Here is a 22,430-nt window from a genome sequence, read left to right as displayed (position 1 = left end):
GGTTTCGGATTCCGGGGACTGGAGTTTTCGTTCTCATTCTCCCATTTCCCCCTGGTCAGCCGCATCATTGCGGTTTCAGAACTGCATTTTTCGCTATTCCCATTTGGAGTGTTTGTTTATGTGTGCGCATGTTTTTGTCCGTATTTGGGGAGTTCTAGGATTTGTACCCTACACCCAGATAATCGCAACAGCGTATTGTTTTTCAGATAGTGTAGGAATATTAAAAAAAAATGTTTGTTATTTGCCAAAAATGCTAAAAACTGTCGATATTTTTTTAAGCTCTATTCCATATTCGGAATGAATTTCAGTACTACTAGTACTAAATAGGGTATCTGTTAGTCGAACAGTTATCTCTTGCAGCTCTCACTTTTTATTTAGCTTATTTTTAGCTGGGTCTGTGTATAGTTTGCTCTGGTCTCGTGGTTCGTGACAAGCCAAGCGCGTAACCGCAAAACAGACGCGTGGAATAGTGGGCGCACAAGAGGGGGTGGTGGGTGGTGGGCGATTGGGTGGGCAGATGAAGGTCCCACTCACGCAGTTCCATTTTCAATTTGCAGTGCATACTTTTCGGGGCTTTCTCGGTTTCTATGCCAATCTGCGTTTCTCATTCGCCCCGCTTCAATCTCCTTTTTTATGCTCGCCATGCCAACCCCACCCGCTCACCCCCTTTTCTTTCTTTCTCCTGAGCATCCTGACAGCAACAACAATCCACCCCCTTTTTTGGTCGTTCGCCGCCCCCCCCTTTTTGGCCAATGCCCCAGTATTTTGCTTTTGTGGTCATGCCCACTTGATGCGTATTTAATTAACGTTAATTGAAATTGATTTATGTATGCAGCGTGCGTACAGCCCCCTTTTGCCCCCGCCCCTGCTCTTGTTCCCCCTCTTTCCCCCAACACCCTTAAAAATATGGAGGATGGGGTACTCGGGGGGCCTGAGAATCGGCAGAGATTCGAGGGTTGACGCAATTGACAAATTTTCGGCATATTGAAGCATGAAAAATTTTGCGTTTTGGGTTCATTAAATTGATTAAACAAAATGAAAACAGACATTTTTCGGATTGTTTGCACAAAGGGATGGAAAAAAAGGGGGGTGAAAATTTAATGGTAGAATTAAGCAAAAGGCGTAGAAAAATTACAAACCAGTTACATTTCTAAGATGCCTTTTTAAAATAATAATAAATTGTATATTAATTGATTTATTTGTAATAATAACTTGATTCAATAATTCAAAAATTATATCTTTAGTTCTAAGATTATATATATATATATATTATATACAGTAATCTACTAAATTCGTGACAAGGAAAAGGAAAAGTGGAAAAAATCACCCAGAAAGGATTGACATAAAAATCTGTAAAAAAAAAGAAGGGAATTCGTAAATAAAAGAATACTACAATTAAATATTTACGAACTTGAAACGTGTGTTTTTAATGCTCACGCATTAAAAGTAATCCAATCAAGCATAGACGAAAGGAATTAAATATCCCCGCCTCATTTTATCTCTCCCTAGTTTTCCACAAAAATTAATGAGCAGAAAGAAGCAAGAAAGAAAGTACGAGTGAGTTCTTGGGGAGAAAAGAAAAGCATTCGATGCGTGTTTGCCCAATTTCCAGGTCATTAATTTTTTTCTCCTACTGCCATTTGGAGTAACGCATCTACATCTGGCGCGCTTTTATGTTCATTTAATTAGAGGAGAAATCTTTCCTTCGCCTTCGGTTTTCCCGCTTTTCCTCTTGGCTTTTATTGCATAATTTTAGGTGTGCAGTGGAAATCGAATCGAAAATGGATGAAGTGCGGGGGCTGCAATCAGCAGAACAGCAAACAAAGAGCCATAACAATAAAGCAAAAGAAAATAACGAAAATTCATCATAAACACGGGGGGAAAGCGGGAAAACTCTGGAAAAGCCCTGGGAAAGTCCCGTCGAAGATCGTAAATTAGAAATGGCATCTTATGCGTGCGCAAATAAAAATGCTGTGTGTGTATTTGTATTTGGTGCATATCTTTTGGGGTTCGGCATAAAAAGTTTCCTTTTACCCTCGTAAAATTACTCATACGACTTGTTAACCGTTTCGCCAGCTCACAAAGATACACATTGATTTTCCTGCCTCTTATTCTTATTTTTATTCTTATTTATTCCCTCCTTTTCTCTTTCTCTTCTCTTCTTTCAGGTGAGTCCTTTGGATCCTTTTTTTTTTGGTATGTAAGACGAATGGTATTGGATTCCATTGATGGGAAATGAGTAGAAACCGAAGAAGGAGTCGTTCTCCGCTTTCGCCGGTATTAAATGTTCGCTTTGATTCAATGGGTATGTAGACAAATGAGATTTTTTCGCTGCAAAAACTTTGACTCAGTCAACCGAAAGTGGTTTGTCCATGCACTGTAAAAATAATCTATAGTTACTGAAAGTTTAACAAATAAATTATAATTATAAGAAACTAGAAGGAAATATTATCCGTTGCATTTAAATTCAGAGTTGTAGCTATTTCCTTGAGACTTTTTTGTTCGAATTTAAGTATAAATATTAGTCTAAAAGTGTAGGATTTTGTATCAGTGCCAAGCTGCACACTTTTTGGTTCCCTCAAACCAAAGGAAACAACAAAGGAATTTTCCTAATTATGCGTTCACCTGCACGTACACAAAAATGAGTTGGGGATGGTGTAGCTGCTAGCTAGCAATACAAGATATTTTCTACCCAACCCCGAAAACAAATCGACCATGAAAACAAAAATCGCACAACGATTTTTGGAAAACTGTAAATGCAAAAACAAAGGTTGGAGTGGTCGGAAAGGGAGGGGGGTTCTAGATGATGTTAAACTTTCTGTGATTAACAATTACAAAAACCAGCTGAAAATCCCCGGGAAATGCTGCGCAACCTCAACCAAAGCAGAAGCTAAAATGGAGTTCACCACTCCGCATTCCATTCCAAAAAACCCCCCTCCTCTCTGCTCCTTTTTTTGGGGGCGGCTATGGGTGGTTGGGGGCGTGACAGCATCCGCTACGTGAGTTTGCCATAAGCAATTTAGCTAATTTAGCTACAAAACAACAAGGACGCCAAGGAGCAAAGCAAAATAATCGAAGCGGAAGAATGACAAAACAAAAAGTAGACAAGAAAACTAGGAAGGAAGGAAAATTTGGGGTCAAGGAAATGTTTCTAAAGACCCTAAAAATCTAATTTTTCTTACCAGAAGTGTAGAGACATATTAAAAAAACATTAATAAAAGAATTAGAAGATAAATTAAACTTTACCTTTCCAAAATATTTAATTTATAAACATAAACTCAACACAGAAAACTCTTTAGATTTGACTACGTAAACTTTTCACCACAGTTGCAGCTGCCAAAAAATTGAGAAAAACTAAACAAAGGAAGTGCAGGAAAATAACAATAAATGTAATACAGTGCCAGCAAAAAGTAGATGCACACTGGCAGTAATAATAGTAATAGCAATAATAATAATAATCTTCCTAAGAATGGTGCTTCGGCCCCTCTCCTCTTTTTGGCCAGATCCTTTACCGGACAGGTCGCCCTAATAACTGTTTTCTTTTATGGCCACAACAATGGGGGGTTTTGGTTGGGGAAACAAAATAAAATTTGCCTGGTCTGCCATTGTAGCCCCTCGAAAGCTGCTGCTCTCGAGAAGAAAAATGCATTTGATTGAATTTTGAATAGTCAACGAAGGAGAGGAAACTGCGGTTCCCTGCTCTCCGTCCGTTTGTGTCTGTCCGTATATAGATTGCCTTTCCCGATTTCCCTGGACTTCTTCAGCAGACTTTAGCCTGTCGCACGTTTGGCACGTAGCCTTGAAAATCGAAGTGGAAATTAAATGTAATCTGCAAGGGCGAAAAATGAGAAGAATCAGATTTACCGGGGATTTTCCGGGCTAAAAGACAAGTGTCCAAAAAAGGGATTAAATTCTTTGTATAGCAGTGAGAAGGTTTAAAAATGCTAACTAAAGTACTTACACATCTGCATGAAACTTAAAAGCAATAAAAAAAAAACAATTAAATGTTTTAAATGCTTACAGATTTCTTGGAATTTTTCTTTCAATTCAGTTAATGAATGGCACTCCGCTCGGTCTTAAATACATTTTCGCTAGAATTTACTCAGTACATTTGTCCTGACGGACGACAAGAGAAATGCGCTTATTGACTTGAAATGGCGACGCATAAATTTTGCAGCTTCCACTTTGGACGTCTGGCAGAAGATGTCGCGTCGCGTCCTGTCCGCTTCCCCCGATTTGTCCTCCTCTCAAGTCCTTTTAGTCCACCTGCTGCTCGGAGAAGAAAGCTCAAGCAATGTCCCCGATATAAATTAACCGGACCACTCGGTAGACTTTACTTTACTTGCCATTTTATTCAACAGGACGGGGCTCTTAAGGCTAATCCTCCAAATAGAATTGTATAGTAATTGTAATCGTAATCCAATACCAAGAAATCGTTAGTTGATAATATCAAATGTGATTCTCTCGTAACCGAAAGCATTTTCGGCAATTAAAAATATCATGGGCATAATAATTCATAAGCCAGTAGCTTGAAAAGGTTGGAGGCTCTTGAATATTTTCGTAATCCCAAAATGCGCTTTCAGCCTAGAAAAGGAAATAAAAGTCCTGCGATAGGACACCACCCTCTTGATTATTTTGCCCAAACCCAAACACCCCCCACACGTTCTATCTTTGCCTTTGCTTTGGATTTATCTGTTGTCTGTTTATGGAAATCGTTGGTTTATTCACCGCCGGCAATCACGCGCTATGCCAGCCACGCCTCTTGGTCCGATTGGGGCGTCTTGCCACGCCTCCTTTTAGGAAGGGGGTGGGGGTGTTGCTATCTCATAATTGCGTAGGCGAGTTTAGTACTCATTAAAAGCGTTAATCGTTTGGCTGCCTTTGTCGATTTCGCTTTGTCGTCTCTGCGTCGGGTTTATGTGCCGGTCCTTTACACAGAGAAAAAAAGCAGATACATTTTGAATAGAATTTGAAATTATGAGTGTCAAACTGTGGGTGATTTTTATTTACCTAAAAAAGTGACCGAAATTCGGAAATAAATTTGAGTAACATGGTCACACTGGCGTAGGTCTCCTAAAATACTACTATATATCAATATATAGAGGCATATAAAAACTTCTCGCTGTGTATCAGCCTCTGGGAGTGGTGCGTGTTCGCCTTTGTTTCTGCAGTTGGAAACACTTCACTTTTAATTCAGTGGGCGGCAGTGACAGGAGATGATGGTTGGGCAGAAAGCGATTTGCATAAATTTTAAACAATGATAGCCGGGATCCGTAGCTGTAGCCGTGTCCATGTCCGGAAATGGAAATGGAGAAATGGAGCTGGAGCTCGAGATCCGTCGTGTGATGGAGCGCCTGTCATCGCTGCGGGCGAAAAAAGCGAGAAATACACTTAATTAAAATTTTTATTACACAAATTTTGCCTTTGTGTCGATAATTTTATGCTTATCATCAGCAGCAGCAGCCGCAGAAGTGAGGCGGTGGGCGGTTGGCGGTCGAGGCACTAATTTGCAGCATCAGCATCATCGGCGTCTCTATTTTAGCCAGGTGTGTGTGGTCCTGCGCCTCCAACTCCTTTGAGTTCCTTTGCCATTGCCTTCGGGAGCGAACGCATAAAAACGGAAATTAAAAAGGAAGCGAACACAGCAGAGTCCTGCCATCCCGCCCTTTTTTTTCTGGAGTCCAGGACTTTTCTCCTCGCTTCTTTTCGCGATTCGCTCGGAAGTTTCAGCTTAATATGCAGGAAATTTCATTAAAGTTGATACAACTCCCTTCGGCCGCAGTCTTTTCGCTTTCCCTCATCTTCCCCGCAGCCCGCAGTCATTTTCCCCTCTTCGTCCTTACGAGAAAGTTGTCACTTGATAGTTGGCTTTCATCAATCTCGTCAATTTTTCAGTCTCATTTTGCGTCAAGTCTTTAATCAGCATTTTTTGACATCGCTATGCATCAAATTAAACGGAAGCCGGAAAGGGGACATACTTTTGAGTTGATAACAACGGGAAATTAGTTTCCTAATGAGCTGCATGGTCACACTGTATTATTTGGTAGTTGAAATTCGGCAGTGTGACCATGCAACTCACAAGAAGGCCTCTCAAATAGCTATTAGAGATTGGATAATGCAAAACTTCTGTTGCACTCACCTCAAATCTCACAAAATAATCTGCCTGGGTATCTAAGATGCTTTTCCAGCCACAAACTTAACGCTACGTAGTGCAGAAAATTGTTGCCAATTTCCCAGGCAAACCCAGGCCGCCCCAAGACCGCAACCAAAACTAATGAGCCCATCACAGTTAAAATCCAAAATCGAGAGCAACAATTGTGGCTGACATGCAACGAAGTCCTTCGTACTCCTCCTTCTTCTCGAGACCGAACACCTGTCCTGCAATCAATTTAACAGGCATGTGGCCGAGGCTAGGGATCCTGGCATTTGGCCAGGAGAATTTTTTGGGGAGCGGGTGGATTGTGGACCGTCCAAATGAGTTTCAATCATGAGAACGACACAATAACGGGAGCCCAGTCCCCACTACTCTCCTCGCCTTTCTGCCCTTTCTGCTGCAAGGCAGCAGGCGTGAGCCATAAAAAATTTAAGCAATGCGGCATTTTACACCTTCGTCGAAGGATAAGAAGGAGGCTACGGAGCTCCTGGAAGCTGAGGCTGAAGCTGAAGCCATCAGGATGGCAATCAAAAGCAATGATTGTTGCTCATAAAACGAAACGGTTATGTTTATCTGGCTTGTGCCCAGAAGCGGATATACATACACTTTTCGGGGGAGCTACGGGGAAGGAACTACGGGGAAGTTGGCTAATGGAATGCGATGGAAGCGCAACTCTCGGCGAGCCTTTGCCTAAGTAAAAGAAATGAGAGCGCCAAGTAAATATTTAATGACAGAACTCGCCTGCTCACTCACTCCTGTGCCAGCTAATGGACACACCACACCACACCGCCCACTCTGACAACTCTCTGCCCACTCAACGAAACGATTCTGTTGTGCTTACTTTTTGAACAAGTGCAAATGTTTTTCATGACTTTTCATTTTATTTAATTTCACTTTTATTATGATTATATTTCCAGCCGCCTTTTTGCGCTGTCTCTCTCTCTCATCCGTGGCCTGTTTTTTTTTTTTGTTATTTTTGTTTCATTTCGGCTAACGATGAAATGACTTAATAAAAAAGTTGTTTTCGACTTTTTGGTAATTGTGGTAGTGAGTTTGAGCGGCTAAATGGAAATCGATGATTGGCATTGCAGTTGGAATTGTGATTGCAAGCCCTTTAAATCGTTCCAATTCCGCTACATGGCATGGTCACACTGCTACTTTTTAACCTCTATCTGGTCACACTGCCAGTCAGTCAATCACAATCAATCCCAGCTTAAAATCAAATTCTCTTGCCTGATTAAAAAAAAGGGGAAAAAAGTGAAAACACACAACAAACAAAGCCCAAATGCCATGAAAATTGAAAATGAAACGTAACACGCCGGAATTCAAGAAACAAATGGATGGTGATGGCAAGGGTTGGTGCTTTTTTGGAATGAGTTTTCAAGTTTTGGGTTCGGGGGGCCACACTGATGAGGCTGGGGAACTGGCGCTCGCCAGCTCAATGCAATTTGCAGCCAAGGAAAAAGCATGAAAAAAGCGTTGAAGCAAACGAAAAAAGCGTAGAGGAAATAAACGTGCAGACATGTGCGGCGCCAGTAAGCGATAGTCAGTTAGTGCTCCTACTCCACTCCTACGGGCTGCACTTCCTAGTTCCTGGATGGTCTAGATGCTGGGCTTCTGGGCTGCCCGGGTTTAACTTTGGCAAGCGCTTACGCAACGTTTTGTTTGAGCCAACAGCGGACAGTGGGCCAAAAAGGTGGGGTGGCGAGACAAATGGCTGCGCCCGGGTGGCAACTGGCTGACAGGTGAGGAACGTGGCTCCATCTGCAGCTCTCCACCGCTCCACCCATCCAAGCTCCAAAGGTGGCAGGGGCAGGTCCGTAAAAGCACTGGGAAATAACACTGAAAGCTTCTCCCGGGGTGGGGGTAAAAATTTACATAAAGCAAATGAAGCTGAAATGGAGAAGTGGGCGAGGAGCAGAGGAGATTGCATTGCCTTGACCAAAAAGGTAAATACTTCAATTTGCGCAAAATGTTTACCCACAAAAGCGAAAGATATAAATGAGTGTGTGTGTGTGTAAGATAAATACACTGGGCCAAACACCCACTGCAAGTTACAAAGTAGAGAAGTGGAGGGAGAAAAGCAAAAGATTTTAAATTTAAAAACTTTACATACCTATAGTGGCCAGAACTGTGTCCTTTTAATGAACCCATCTCTCTCTTTTCTCAGATCTCCTCCATTTTCAAGGCATGATTTGGAGTAGTGTCTGTGGTCCATTGGTGTCGTGTTTGCTTAGTGTCCTGCCACACTGTTGCACAGCCACATCCTTTATCTTTCGCCTGCCACACGTCAAAGCTCATTGACAGGCCATATGTCAGAAATTGATTCCGTTGCAGCCACCTTAGCATCGTAGCATCCCAGGATCCCAGCATCCTGGCATCCCAATACTCGAGTGCCTGGAGAGCAGAAATTGAGATACCAAAAAGCAAATTACGTGCGACAATTGTGCGGCAGGACGAAGGATCTCTCTGCTGAACGGAGCAGAGGGAGCTGTGATGGAGCACTTCCTCTTCCGCCTGTCCAGCTTTCAGAAGCGATTTGTTTTGGGGTCTCAACTGCATCCGCAATTTGTTTGTTTTCTCGTGTTTTTGGCAAATGCATCCGACGGACATCTGAGGAAGAGTTTCACCTATGTGATGTGTGCCCCTGGATGTTTAGAGAATGTGTGATGCCTTGTTGTTTATTCCCCAAGCGGGTTTTATCTAATGAATGTGTACTATTTTAAAATACTTTCTGTATGTGGAGATTTATGCTAAGAAATTAAACCAAACCAAAATAGTTTGTTTCAAGGAATTCAAAATGTTCTAATTCCGCTGCATGGCATGGTCACATTGTCACCTTAAAAGTACCCTCGTAACCTGGTCACACTGAGTCGTCACTTTAAAAAATATAGCTATAAATCCCGGCTTTAAGTCAACTCCAAGCATTATTGGCTGGTAACCAAGAGTTACGACACTCATCACCAACTTAGAAACCTCTTCACTCTTTCCGTGAAATCTTCGAGTACTTTTCACCTGGCAAATTCCCTTTTATGTGCCGCTCCTTTTTTTCGTGTGTTTTATCCAAGTGCTTCAAGGGAAAATCCTTTCAAATTCTATATTGACAGCTGTCACCGCTTCCCATAGGAATTCCCCAAACCCCCACCCCGCCAAAAAAACGAAATTAAGCGAAGCAGAAGAAAAATAATAAGAATGACAGGAAGGAAGAAGAAAGGAAACATTTTAATGTATTTTATTTTTGATTTTTTTTTTGGCTGTTTTTTTAATTAAAAGAAATTAAAATGTAAATTCAGCGCTTACCTCTCACTGTTCTCCCCTCTTTTCGTATTTCTATTTCCCTGTTTATATGAGAATCTTATTAAGGAACACGTGGTGGAGGGGAGAGACTACAAAGTGCTGCAAAATAAACCAAAATACAAATGTAAACAACAATTAAATGTTCACTAAGCTAACAATAAACAAGAAGGAGACGTAGAAGCCCGAGGAGGGGAAGTAACACACCCTCTTGTGTGTACGCATGGGCGTGGCAAATAGGGGGCGGGAAAGGTATTAGGGAACATGCTCACTGACATCTGTTGGCTTGCCATTTGTTACTCGCACATTTTAAAGGATACTTGCATGGCAAGACACAACAAAGGAGCATAAAACTCCGGAATAGTCTTGAGTAAACTTTGGAATTTATAAGGAATTTAATTCACTGTGAGCATAACATGAGTTCATAAATAGACCCAACAATTAGCTTTACTCTCGGTTCGAAACCAGACAAATACAAGCCTAAGCCTGAGAGTTACAAAGAAAATACAGAAGATAGTAAACCTTTCCTTCAAACTGTTTCGAAGAAGCTCTTATCTTGACATGGGCCAAAACAACTGCCACAAATGCAGTTAAAATGTGGGCAAATGCCAAGTATTTGTGGGCATTGTTTCTTTAAAACTGGTCACAACTGGTGGCATCCGAGGAAGGGACCGATCTAATAATCAGAAATCTAGGATGGGAATGATGCTGACAGCACTTCGAGCCTGCTGTCTTTTTAGTGAGGCCGGATGCTGTTCCTCACCGACCAAGGCTGCTTTATCTAATCTGGAGTTTATAGACCCCACTGCTCTGGAAGTCGGCAGGGAAATTCCAACAAATCCATCGCCATTTGTCTCGCAAATGAGTCTGGACTTTGATCCCTACGACAAGTGCTTTAACTTGAGTCAGAACACTTAAAATATGGTTACGATTAATAAACTATTGATACTATTTGTGATGCAATCCCTTTATTAATATAGAAGTCAACTACCGTAATTGTGAATAACCGTATTTCGTTACCGCTGCAGTGCAGGGTCACACTGTTCACTGTTTCCCATCCCCAGCCTGGTCACACCGGCAATTTGTCCCTGCAACTGCAGCACGTAGCAAACACAGTAAACGTGGCCGCATCACTGCACAAATCCAATCAAGGGCATTATTTCGTTGTAACACCCGGAATCCCCGCTCCTCGTGGGAAGGGGGGTTCTTAACTTATTTTGTGGTATCATTAACCTTTAAACTTGGACGCAGGCAAGCGAGCGAACTGTGTGCAGAAATTGTAAACTTTTACACTCGCCAAAGTTTCCCGCAGCCGCAAACTTTTTTTGGACCCCCCGACAAGGAGAACGAACGAAGGCCAGATACACCCAAGTAAAACGTACAATTTTTAACTTTATTTTCGATTTTCGTTTGCCGCAAAAATCGTATTTGCAGCCCAAAAACTTAATTTGCGCCACGCCACGAACAACAAAAACGGCAGAAGGGTGCTTCCCATGCTCTGGCGCATTGAAAAAGGAAAACTTTTGCCGCGCTTTTCCTCCACCTCTGCCACCTTCCTCTGCCTTCAACTATTTCTTTTTTAATGCAATCAAGCGGAAATTGATACGTCACCGCCAGCCAAAGCTGCACCACCCGCTCGCCGCCATACAAAAGTGTTGCCAAATTGTTGCAAATAAAATTGCTGATATGGAAATTTTATGCACAAGTTTTTCTTTTGCTTTACACGCCGCAAAAACTCACCCACAAAAAGAAGGTAGGCACGAACTTTTTGGTGTCTGGAAAGGTGTGTCTCTGTTTTCGGTTTAGCATCTGACAAATACTTAGCGCAGCCAACAGATTAAAGGTCACAGTTCAGCTGGCCTTTTCAATGTTTCAATTTTAGCAGGCAAGGTCGTTAGATAGATTAAATATTCAATATAAATAGTAAAGTTCACGACTTTTCATTCTACTCTCTTGGTTATTTCGACATTCGGGCTTTAAGGGAAAAGGTCACACAGGTTTTTAAAAAAATAGTACATTTAAAAGTCCATTCTTTCATATATGTTTATTCCTCATTCCGCTGCATGGCAAGGTCACACTACGTCCAGTGTGACCTTATCATATAACGGAATTTGGAACGGGAATGGGGACATCTCATATTTTCACAAACAAGACGCTTCAGGACCTTTTTTTTGCCGCCCCACCAATCTCCGCAGATTAGCTGCCCCATATCCGTGTGCAAGCCTCGAGATTTTGCAGCCATAAAAGCTAGCTTATCGGCTCTTTCTGGAAAATAGACAAAAAGGCAACACACAGAAAAGAATGATCAAATTAAAGTTTGGCCATCAATGCGGCTTACGGGCCCTGAGTTCCATCTCATCGGCGAAGGGAAACTATGACCCCAGCCCAGCCATCTCTATTTCCGTTTCCTGGCCAACTCAAAACGCACATCAATTTGAAACTTAATCTGGCCGCACAAATAAGCCGCACCAAAAGTTAAGACCCAAAACAAATGGCTGGGGTTTTGAACTAGGCCCCTGCTTCAAACTAAACCCCCTCCCACTGTTGCCGTATTGTATGCAAACAATTTACGGCGTAAATGGCCAGCTAGCGCCAAAAGAAGAAGATGAAGTGGAGGGCTGGAAGGCGAAAGAAAAAATGATATTGAGAATGGGGGGATTGAATGGGGAAATGTGGGGAAAAGCAGCCAGGGGTTCTCGGGGTTCCAAGTGAAAAACTAGGCGGCGTCTCATGCATAAAACTAAAAATGAAATACAAGGAAAGTCGGAAAATGAGAAAGGGAATGGAATGGACTGAAAATGCAAGCTTCAACGGGGATAATTGAAATTCACCACAGAGCAGCGGACTATGAAAAGTGGGCAGCAGGAGCACTTCTAGAATAGAATGCATTGAGATTGGGGTCGTGGATCAGGAGGAGAACATACTATAGTACATCAACCGAAAAGGAACCAACTGAAAATTGAAATTGAAATGGAAATACTCCGACTGGATTTGGCCTGCATTAAGAGATTTGTTAAGAGCTTTACCAGACTCCTTCTTCTTTCTCATTAATACGGTTTGCTAATTTGAGACACTAAAAGAAAACAGTCAAGTAATAGCTTTGCTAACTTTATATGGATGAAAAGTAAAAGTAAAGTAGTAATCAAATTTCTTTTAAGAGCTTTAAAATACATTTTAAAGTCCATCCTTCCAAATTCCACTGCATGGCAAGGTCACACTGGGTTTTGACATTTTCGACATTTCGGGTTCCTTTTTGTAACCTTTTTCTCAGTGTATTTCGCGGTCAACTTTCAAGTGAAAATCATCATGAACTGAGCTCAAGTTGTTTTCTGCATAATATTCCTTCGAGTGGGCAGCTAGGAGTTTGCAAGGAGCAAGCCAAATATTATTTTGAAGAAACTGCAAGAACCTTGAGGAGAACCGGGGAATGTAGATGGATACTTCGCATTCGTCTTGAATGCATTGAACTTTTGAGTGGCAATTACTTGCACAAGGACTCAAGGACTCGTCTAACTGCCCACAATTAAGTTAATTAGTATGGAGAAGGTGGTCCAAGTCCTTTGTTGTGTTATCTGGCGCAATTAAGTTGATTGCGCCTATAAATATGCAGCAGTTGGCTGTGATTATTGCGCGGACTCCTGCTTTTTTCTGCTCTTTTTCGCTTCTTTTCTTTGTGTTTTTGCTCTTGGCTTTTATTTTCTCCTTGCGCCTAAAAGTATGCACTAATTGTTATTCCTCGGCTGTCTTTGTTGTCCTTATCTTGAGCCGCTTTCGGGATAAACTGAGTTGGGTTTCTGTTGGTTGGTTCGTTGTACTCCTTGAGACGCTATCAACTGCTAATAGCTTTGGGATATCTCGCCATAGTCGTTCTTCGTGTTTTTTCTTCTTTTTATGCCAAATGCCTTTCGAGTGCGTTCATCATCAAAATCTTTACACTCTTTTTGCACTCCACTTGGGAGGTGTTTATTGTCCCGGGATTTTATTTAAAAGGGGAAAGATGTGCCAGACATTTATTTATCTTTGCCTTAAAAAACATCTTGCCTCATTACAGATTTTGTAAAAGTGTTAATTCCATTTGGTTGTGTTCATTAATAGCAATCAAAATGTAGAAAAAAATTTAAATTGAAGCATTTATTAAAAAGTTATGAGTAAATAATAGTGAGTAAATGCAAGCAGTTGAGTCAGTCGACATACTGCTTGCTTAACTTGCATCTCGGGTGTCTGCATTATATTTATTTTAAAAACCTTAAAGTTTTAGCTTTAGAGCTCGCTTCGCCCCCTTTAAGTTATTCTACCCTTTGATCTTGTTTCTGCGTTGCCCTCGGTGCACTCCCGTTCGCAATCGGCTTATCTCATCTTATGGTTCCTTCCACTTCATGGTCGTATCCCATCCAATCCATTCCATCCATCAGGAGAGCGTTCTAACTAATAGTGGGCGTGACGTGAGCAAACGTCTATTGTCTAACTAGCTGAGCATCCCTTTTGGATCCCGTCCTTTCTGTCCTGTCCTGTCTGTCGCTCCTGTTTGGCATTGTTAATCTTTAACCTGAGTCCTAATCCGTGCGTCATGATTGAAAGCAGCAAAAACGTTGCGTGGCTGCTTTTGCTTCTGTTTCTGCTTCCGTTCTGCTTTCATTCTGGAGCGGAAAAACCAAGTCAGTGGAGGGAAAGGAAACAAGGGAAGCACTGGGAAAAGCACATCGCACATGATGCGACGACGACATCGTCTAATCTGATTGCCCTGATGTACTTGCCTCATGCCAATTTGTGTCAATTTAGATGGCGCCCGAACAGGAACACTGCTGCCGGTGGCATTGCAGCCGCTTTAAGCCGCCTTCGACTTTGCTGCCTAGCTAGGCAGCTGCTAATTAGTTCAGCCAGGTGGGGATGCTGCTGCAGGTGCAGGTGCAACATCCGCCCTTGGCACATTATCCGTAATGAGCAGCCGCCGCCGGCAGTGGTGAAATATCCCTTTAATGACTCCGCAGGCTGTATCTTGCAAAGGCAAGTTTACAAAGGCGGTTTGTTAGGGTTGTTGTACATTCTACACACACAAAATATACATACCTACAATAGTATCTATCTGAAAGAAGTGGTAGAAAGTAAATCCACAAAAACATGACTTCTTAAACTTACCTATTTTCAATATTAAGCATCAATATCAATACCAAATAATCCAAATTTATCTTGACATTTCGTTTGTTATCCGATTATACCAGTGGCGTACCCAAGATTTGTTTTTGAACGGGGTTTTTATGAACAAATTTATTGTTGCATACTTTTTGAATACAAAATTTCGTTTCATTTTCATTTGAGAAGAGGGATATATCCCCCAAGTCCCTCCGTGGATTAATACAGTTTTTTTTTTCAGTGCATGCATGTGAAGGAAAGATTAAACAGGCAATGAAAATGTGCAGAGGGAAAGGGGCGCAGTGCCACTGCCGCAAGGCCTTCGCCTCCCATGTGTGTTTGTGGCAAGTTAATGACACACCTTAACCCATGTTAACCTACTTTTTCATGTTGTGGTTATTCTTGTCGTGCTTGTTGTTCTTTCCACTTGACCCAAAGCCAAAAAAAAAAGAATAAAAATAGAAAGAGAAAGCGCAAAAGGAAATGAAGAGCCCTGGGACCACGGTGCGTATGGGCCTGGCCTTCATGCAATTGACATGAATTTGGCAGTAGCATTTGTAGAATTTGGCCCGCTTTCTCTATTTTTTTTTGCTCGCCCTCCAAACTTTTTCGCACAAGTTACTTGTTTTAAAAAGCTTTATCTGCGCTCGCTAAGGGGGTCAACGCACACTTTTTAAAGCTTAATGCCTGGCAATTAATATGGAGATTCATTAAGCGAGTCACCCAGAAGAGAGCTCGGGAAGTGGAAAAGTGGACGGAGATACACGCTTAGCACGCACCAGTTACTATCTCTTAATTATGCACAATGCAAAAGAGCAGAGAGCAAGAGCCAAGTTGAAACAATAAATTTAAGCAGGGCCATTGTTGGGTACTTAGGTCATATGTACATTGTACATACCATAGAGTTCAATAATTCAAAAATGTGCTAGGTCTAACTATTTTGAAAAGCATCTCAGAAATCTCTTTTCTCCTTAAAAAGTTTAAATGCCTTTTTGTTGTGCTATCGAAATAGAAAAGAAATTTTTAAAATCGGACAATTCATTAAAAAGTTATGAGGTAAAAATGAAATGGCTGCTAGGTGGAGCCAGTAAGATTGAGGACTCCATCTCTACATCTCCCTCGCACTTCCTTTAGCTGAGTAACGGGTATCTCTCTTGTTTTTAGACTGAGAATCAAGAAACAAAAGGGGACCTGACGTTTAAAAACCAAAGACAATGCCAATAAAGATAGTTAAAACGAAGACAAAAACTAACAAGGGTAACAGCAAAAAGAGCAGATAAACAATGCCCCGTGTTCCTACAAAAGTCAGAAGTGGATCCTTAAAGCCTAAGGAATGAGGGAAAAAAGAATGAACTCAGGTTTGCAGTGTACCTAGGCATTCAAGTACCTTTAATTCGTCATATTTTGACATCGTATTATTTTTAATTAAGCAACCAACTTAATATTAACAAATGGAAACCATAAAGTGGAAAATGCTGAGTGAAATTCCGCCCAAAAGACTTGTGGAACTTCATGGCGATGGACTTCATTAGTCTTCCTCAGCTGCAACTGCAGCTGCTGCTGCTGCTTCTTCTTCAGCTTGTTAAGCATAATTAAAATCACAGAGCGCAGGATAAACAGAGATGGAGAGAGTGACATTGGAAAGAGACAGCGCGTAAGTGTGTGAGTGAGTGAGTGTGATTAAGGGATTGCAAATTGTTTTTGTCATCGCATAGGGTGCATACTCTTTTCCCTTTCTCTCCCTCCTGACTCTGTCTCACTCTCTTATTCGCATTTAATCTCTTCTTCTTGCCGTAATTAAATTGACCGTTAAGCCGGGACAGCAAGCGAGCAGGACGGCGATATGCGGCTAGAGAGAGACAAAGCAAAAAAAAAATTAATTGATCCAACGTGCCACGCACCATTTGCCATGTGTGTATGCATTTACGTCAAACCTTTTATTTTGGATCCACATTTATACACTCTACTGAGTATATTAAAAAATCCAAAGAATATCTGGATGTCTAGGGATCTAGAGAGTAAATCAAACTAGCGCCCAACAACTTTTGTATTGCCGTTGTGAAGAATTCATAATATAAAATATACCTACCAAATATAATTTTTCTGGTTCGTATCCGATATTAAATACCTCTTATTCGAAATCCCCAGCGAGAGTATTTAAAACGTTCTTGCATCTTTACTGTTCTTTAACGAGCGACGGGGGCAGGGGCGTGGAAAAAGGGGGCCCTGCATTCGTTATGCAAATGTTCTAGCCCCATTGAATTTGATGGCCGCGCATAAATGTAATTATAATGTGCATTCTATACAGAAACAAAAGCATAAATGCATAAGTACATAAATGCACACACTGTGTATATGGACAGTGGATTACGTAATGCCGATGCAGTGAATATGATATAATGTATTATGCATAATGCATGATCGCATGATTCCTTAACCAGCGCAAGCGACATTTAATTTTAATTTTAATTAATTTTGTCATTTGCTTTTTACACCGATGATTACGATGATGATGATGATGGGATTACCCAGAGGCGGTGGGGAATGGGAAAGGGGGGCTATTGATAATCCATCCGCCATTTGCGAATTCTGCTGTGGACGCAGCTGTGCAGCTGTGGATTGTGGGGACTTGTGGATAGCAACTGGGTGGGTGGATAGTATCTGAAAAAAACCCCTTGATATTGCCAGTGCTGCGGAATCAGTCGAGTGGTGGGGATATGTTTCTTGGATTTTTGTGGGATTTCTTCGCTTGCCGACGCTTCGGTGGCGATTGCATGATGGAGTTTCCCTCAACTCCCCCGATCGAAGAAGAAAAGTCTGTGAAAACTGTGAAGGTGAAGGTGCAACTCCCTCCACCGCCGCCCCTGACCTTTGAAATAATCCGCAATCCCTGGGCTACCGAACAGGTGGAATGCTTCTTCGATGATGATGGCTTCGATGATCCCCGACTGCCGGAACTCATCATTTGATTCAAACCGAACCAAACCAAACCATTCCGCTTCGTTTGGTTTAATTAAAACTCCTTTTTTGCCATAATCCAATTACTGCCAAAGGCAAAAACTAAATGACAACAAATGGCATAATGGCCAGACAACAAATATAAAAACCTGAACAACAAAACTCAAACAAAGCAAAGCACAGCTGGAAAAAAATGAAACAAAACAAAAAAAAAAGCTGAACAAAAATGCAAACAAACAATGCAATAAAATTCAATTACAACAAATTTTTAATTAACTTTTTGCAATCAAAACAAAAAGCAAATGAGGAGACAACAACAAACATATGAGTGGAAAGCCAATAAAAATGGGCGTAATAACAAATCCACAAGTCATCGATGGAAAGGATTTACAAAGTCGAATAAAGGCTGTGTTACAATAGGTTAAATTGTTATTGGATTACTTGGTTTGTGCATATCACATGTCAAAACTAAATACATTAAGCCATAAAAGTTTGCATTTATCATTTTTGTGATATATAATATTAAATTACTTAAGCGTGTGGTGTAAGAAATGCTATGAAATGCTATGAAATTAAATAAACAGTGAAAATGCTAGCAAACTAATAAATAATAAACATGTCTTATTATATTACGTATACGACGGGTAAAACTTTTGTTTCTTAGTTTGGTGAATGAGCTCTATAGAGCTTAAAAATTACCGATATTTACGATATTTCTACAGTATCATATCGATAATATCAATGTTTTTCAGAAACAAAAGGTTAAATCTACAAAAATTATTTTAATTATGTTTAAAATAAAATGTTGGAAAAATATCGAAATTTCGATATTTTTTCAAGCTGTTGTGAGTTTGAACTTTTCCTCGAGGTGTAAAATGTGTCAATAAACTGGGATACAAAAAACAATGAAAACTCATTTAGGCCACAGCAATTCCCAATCGGTGAAAAGGTGAACAGACGGAACAGAACCCTTTTACGTTCTTAACCGCAGCCATTTGCTACCCATCAAGATCTGCGGACTATCCTCCTATTCTCCTTTATATATATATACATCTATATTGCAATCGAGAGAAAGACAACTTTTAGTGCGACATTTGCTGGAAACTTTGCAGAGCAGAGCGCGATGCAAACGACACCTAAACCGACTAATGGCCAAAGTCACCTCCTTCGTTGGCACAAGCGGCGGTAGAGGAGGTGGAGCAGTTGGAGGAGGGGCTTCGGGGGCTCGCTGCACCCATTGTGAGCCATTTGTTAGCGGGAATTGCATTCGTGGCGGCGAAATTACATTTTCCGTGTGATTCTGCGACTACAACTGTGTTGTGTGTGGCAAATTTGTAAAACTTGTTTGTTAAAGTCTGAAGTTGAAGTGTCTGAGAAACAGTAAGCCCCCTACTTGCCACGCCCCCAGCAATTAATGGCAAATGTGGTTGTTCCGTTTCCTTCCAATTAACTCGCCAATTGGCAGGCCAAAACAACGCCCCTGATTAAACAGGTGAATGCGTAGATGTGGCAGGGGAAATCCGGAAAACCTAGGCAATCTTTTCACGCACGCAACTCGCTCACAACTTTCTGCCTTCCCAGCTTTTCGTATAATCCATTTGTTTGACCAACTTTTGCCGCACAATATATGTTTGTAGGTTTGTACAATCTCACCCCCACAGCAAAATGTTAAAGTTTTCATAATCAGTAAAGGCCAGACATATCTTTTGAGCGCGGCAAAGTCAAATAAAAAGGCCATTATTTAATTGGTTTAATAAATGTATATGTTTTTGAGAAATAGTAATTGCCAAACTATATTTTCTAGCAATTTAAAAAATGTTCTTACATATTTTCGTTTAAAATACTGAATAACTTTTATAACAAACTTCAAAACATCGAAAATATCGATCATGTTTAAGATCAAATACTCGCATATCCCACATTTATGTAATTACAATTCCTGCCTAGAATTGGTCGGGAATATTTCTGCCCGAACCAGATGCCCCGGCTTCTTGGTGGGCACTACTTCCGAAAATCTGATCGTAGCGCTCCAGGGCTTCGTAGGAGACCCGTGAGGCCAGCGATGGGGGACGAATGCAGCCAGTCGAAGGAGAAGGGACAGGATTTGCCAGGGGAAGTGGCTGCTGCACCATCGATTTGTCGACCTTTTGAATCTGGGGATCGGTCGCCTCATTGTCCACATCGTCGGCGGTATTCCGCTGATGGGTAGTGCTGGTGGCATCCGCATCCGAATCTGAATTTCCCTGGGCCCTCATGCAGGCAAACAAGTCGCTCAGACTGGTGCACATGTTTATTCTGTGCTTCTGTGCGAGCTGTCCGCTGGTTCCACCTGTTTTATAGTGAAGTGATACCCCTTCATCGAACAGCTGTTTTTTTTTGTCCAAAAAGGGATGACGCAGACATATGCCTTTTCTTAGTCTACAGATGACTATTCGGACTCTTTGATGTGGAAAAAGGTAGGGAAAAGCAACAATCAAATCAATTAGATAGGAAACACTTTCAATTTTTGTGAAACGATTCTGTTTGATTTAATTCTGAAAAATATCGATTAAATCGATTTTAAATCGAAAACAAAAAATTAGAAGGAAACACAAAGTTTAAATTTCGATTTAGAATTATGGTTTATAATTCCTTAATCTTTCTTCTAGAGATGAAAATTGGCTGACTGGTCGATTTTTTTTCCTGATTCAAAAACATCGATTATATCGATATTAAAATCGAATTGTTAACAGCTTTACATTCGAGATATCCCTCGCGAATGCTGTGATTTTGTAACATTCTCTAATAGATTGTGAAAATTGTATGTGCAAATAAGTTAATTAACCCTCGAAACCCACTCACATCTGTTTAATTCCCCCTTAAAACCGGGAATTAAAGTCCTTAACAGCTTACCAAAGCTTAAGTCCGACTTGAATGGAGGTATAAAATCATGCCATCGTTTCTCTCAATTCGCGACAAGTCAAGCTGACGCTTCGGAAACTTCCTGCCACTTCCGCTACTCCATTCATCATCGATGTGGTGGAACAGGAGAAAGGCAGGAGATGCGGCTCCTTCATATTTCGCACAACAATTTGACAGCCATCAATCAATGGGCGTGTGCCACACCCCCTTAGCACATCGCCCACCGCCCGTGGCTGAGTGGCCACTTGAATGGCATAAAAAGCGGAAATTAATGCACTTAAGGCATTCAAAATAGACGAGAGATCGAGAGCGCGGTTCAAGTGGAATCCTTAGCGGCGTTTAACCAGCTCTTTTCCTCTCCAGGTCCTTTGGTCCTTCGGGCCACTTGGGTGATTAATTGGAAGGGAATTCCTTGAAGACTTCTTCGCCGGGCGGGCCGGTTTTTAACCTTTGTTAATGGCAGGCCATTGAGCTGTTCAAAAGCGCGGGATTAGCGACGAGTGCCCCCATTTTTGAACATTATAATAATGGTACAGGTGCACGAATATTTAGATCCCCGGCGTCATGAATTGTATTAGCCAGAGGACATTATCCTTATTAACCGCAAATTGTGTGTCATTTCCCATGATTGATTCATTGATGAATGAATTCGGTGGATCGAAGGAAGGGGGTGGGTATTTTTCCGGGTGGAAAAACCTCCACAAAAAAAGGAAACCCCAAAAAACATAAGAACCTTCTTTTTTCGCTATTCACCACTCCAAAAAATACTGGGAAAATCTTTTCGGTTTGGTATGTGTTCCCGCTAAGACCAATAAGTCTTAGGTTGGTGTACCAGCTAACCGGTGGTGGTATCAGCTAAGCAAGTAAAATGTAAAATAAATTTAAATATAGGGGGTTTTCCCAAATTTAGGGGAATTTTCACGGGAAATAAAATGGAGTTTTTGATTAAGTCTAAATTATGTATTACATAAAAGTCATGCTAAAAACAAGAGGGAACGTTATAGTCGGGTGCCCCGACTATCAGATACCCGTTACTCAGGTAAAGGGAGTGCGAGGGAGATGGAGATAGAGATAGAAAACGTTGATCACGCATAACTTTTTAACGAATGGTCCGATTTGAAAAATTTCTTCTACATTTCGATAGGTATTGATAAACACAATAAAACTGCATTTTTACTTTTCCAAAATATTAAAATTTTTAAAATCGTATATAAGCGATGGTGGGCGTTAGAGGGGGCGTGGCACCATTTTGAAACAAACTTGCGCTGCGTAGGAATTCCTAGAATCTGCATGCAAAATGCCAATCTTCTAGCTTCTATAGTTTCCGAGATCTCAGCGTTCATACGGACAGACGGACAGACAGACAGACGGACAGACGGACAGACGGACAGACGGACATGGCTAGATCGACTCGGCTAGTGATCCTGATCAAGAATATATATACTTTATGGGGTCGGAAACGCTTCCTTCTACCTGTTACATACTTTTGCACGAATCTAGTATACCCTTTTACTCTACGAGTAACGGGTATAACAAACGATGTAATTTTAAATATATTGAGAAATCGGTTTATTGTTCTGGCTTTCAAGGCATGGAAAGGCATCGCCTCAATACTCTTTTGCCAATGTGTAGTCATGTAGAAGCGATGTAATTAACACTTGAGATAGGAACTAAATAGTTTTCCCTTTCCCCCCAAAGGTAATAAACTGTATATCTGTCAAACTTAGGCACTCGTTTGTTTTCACATGATTTCCGCCGTTTAAGTAACTTTCAGCGCCAACCGAGTTTCAGTTTTAACCAAGTTTCTGCATTTTTCTTTCTACTTTCAGCTAACGGAGCTGGAACAACGCGTCATTGAAGCGGAAGAACGCGCCGAGGAAGCCGAAGATAAGGTAAGCCAAGCCATTAAATGACTGGGAGCTCCAGCCTCAGCATATCAGCATGCTTATCCATATCGCAGGGGTGGCAAAATTAAAACAAGGGTAAGCAGGCA

The 22,430-nt window shown here is 41.2% G+C and overlaps 3 protein-coding genes across 13 annotated transcripts in view; 2 read left to right on the top strand and 1 right to left on the bottom strand.

Moving 5' to 3' along the window:
• LOC108063827 (uncharacterized protein CG43867) overlaps positions 1-22,430 on the top strand; it is a 103,710-nt gene that overhangs the window by 55,389 nt on the left and 25,891 nt on the right. For all 11 annotated transcript variants that reach the window (XM_070218661.1, XM_017151045.3, XM_017151053.3 and 8 more), the window contains one exon: positions 22,267-22,329. In XM_070218661.1, the coding sequence (XP_070074762.1) occupies positions 22,267-22,329 (63 nt within the window). The remainder of the gene's footprint in view (positions 1-22,266; positions 22,330-22,430) is intronic.
• LOC108063835 (uncharacterized) lies at positions 17,279-18,136 on the top strand. The gene has a single exon (XM_017151066.3). The coding sequence runs from the start codon at positions 17,296-17,298 to the stop codon at positions 17,545-17,547; it is 252 nt and encodes an 83-aa protein (XP_017006555.2). The 5' UTR covers positions 17,279-17,295; the 3' UTR covers positions 17,548-18,136.
• LOC108063834 (uncharacterized) lies at positions 19,315-19,837 on the bottom strand. Its single transcript, XM_017151065.3, has one exon. It carries the CDS (start codon positions 19,822-19,824, stop codon positions 19,480-19,482), a length of 345 nt encoding a protein of 114 aa, XP_017006554.2. The 5' UTR covers positions 19,825-19,837; the 3' UTR covers positions 19,315-19,479.

This window comes from Drosophila takahashii, chromosome X, assembly GCF_030179915.1.
Source record: "Drosophila takahashii strain IR98-3 E-12201 chromosome X, DtakHiC1v2, whole genome shotgun sequence".
Classification (NCBI taxonomy): Eukaryota; Metazoa; Arthropoda; class Insecta; order Diptera; family Drosophilidae; genus Drosophila; species Drosophila takahashii.
The sequence above is the reverse complement of the archived record's forward strand: the minus strand, read 5'-3'. Positions and strand labels throughout refer to the sequence as shown.

Excerpts from the sequence above, each read along its gene's own strand:
- LOC108063834 (XM_017151065.3), bottom strand. The coding sequence starts at position 19,824 with ATGTGCACCAGTCTGAGCGACTTGTTTGCCTGCATGAGGGCCCAGGGA.
- LOC108063835 (XM_017151066.3), top strand. The coding sequence starts at position 17,296 with ATGTTTCTTGGATTTTTGTGGGATTTCTTCGCTTGCCGACGCTTCGGT.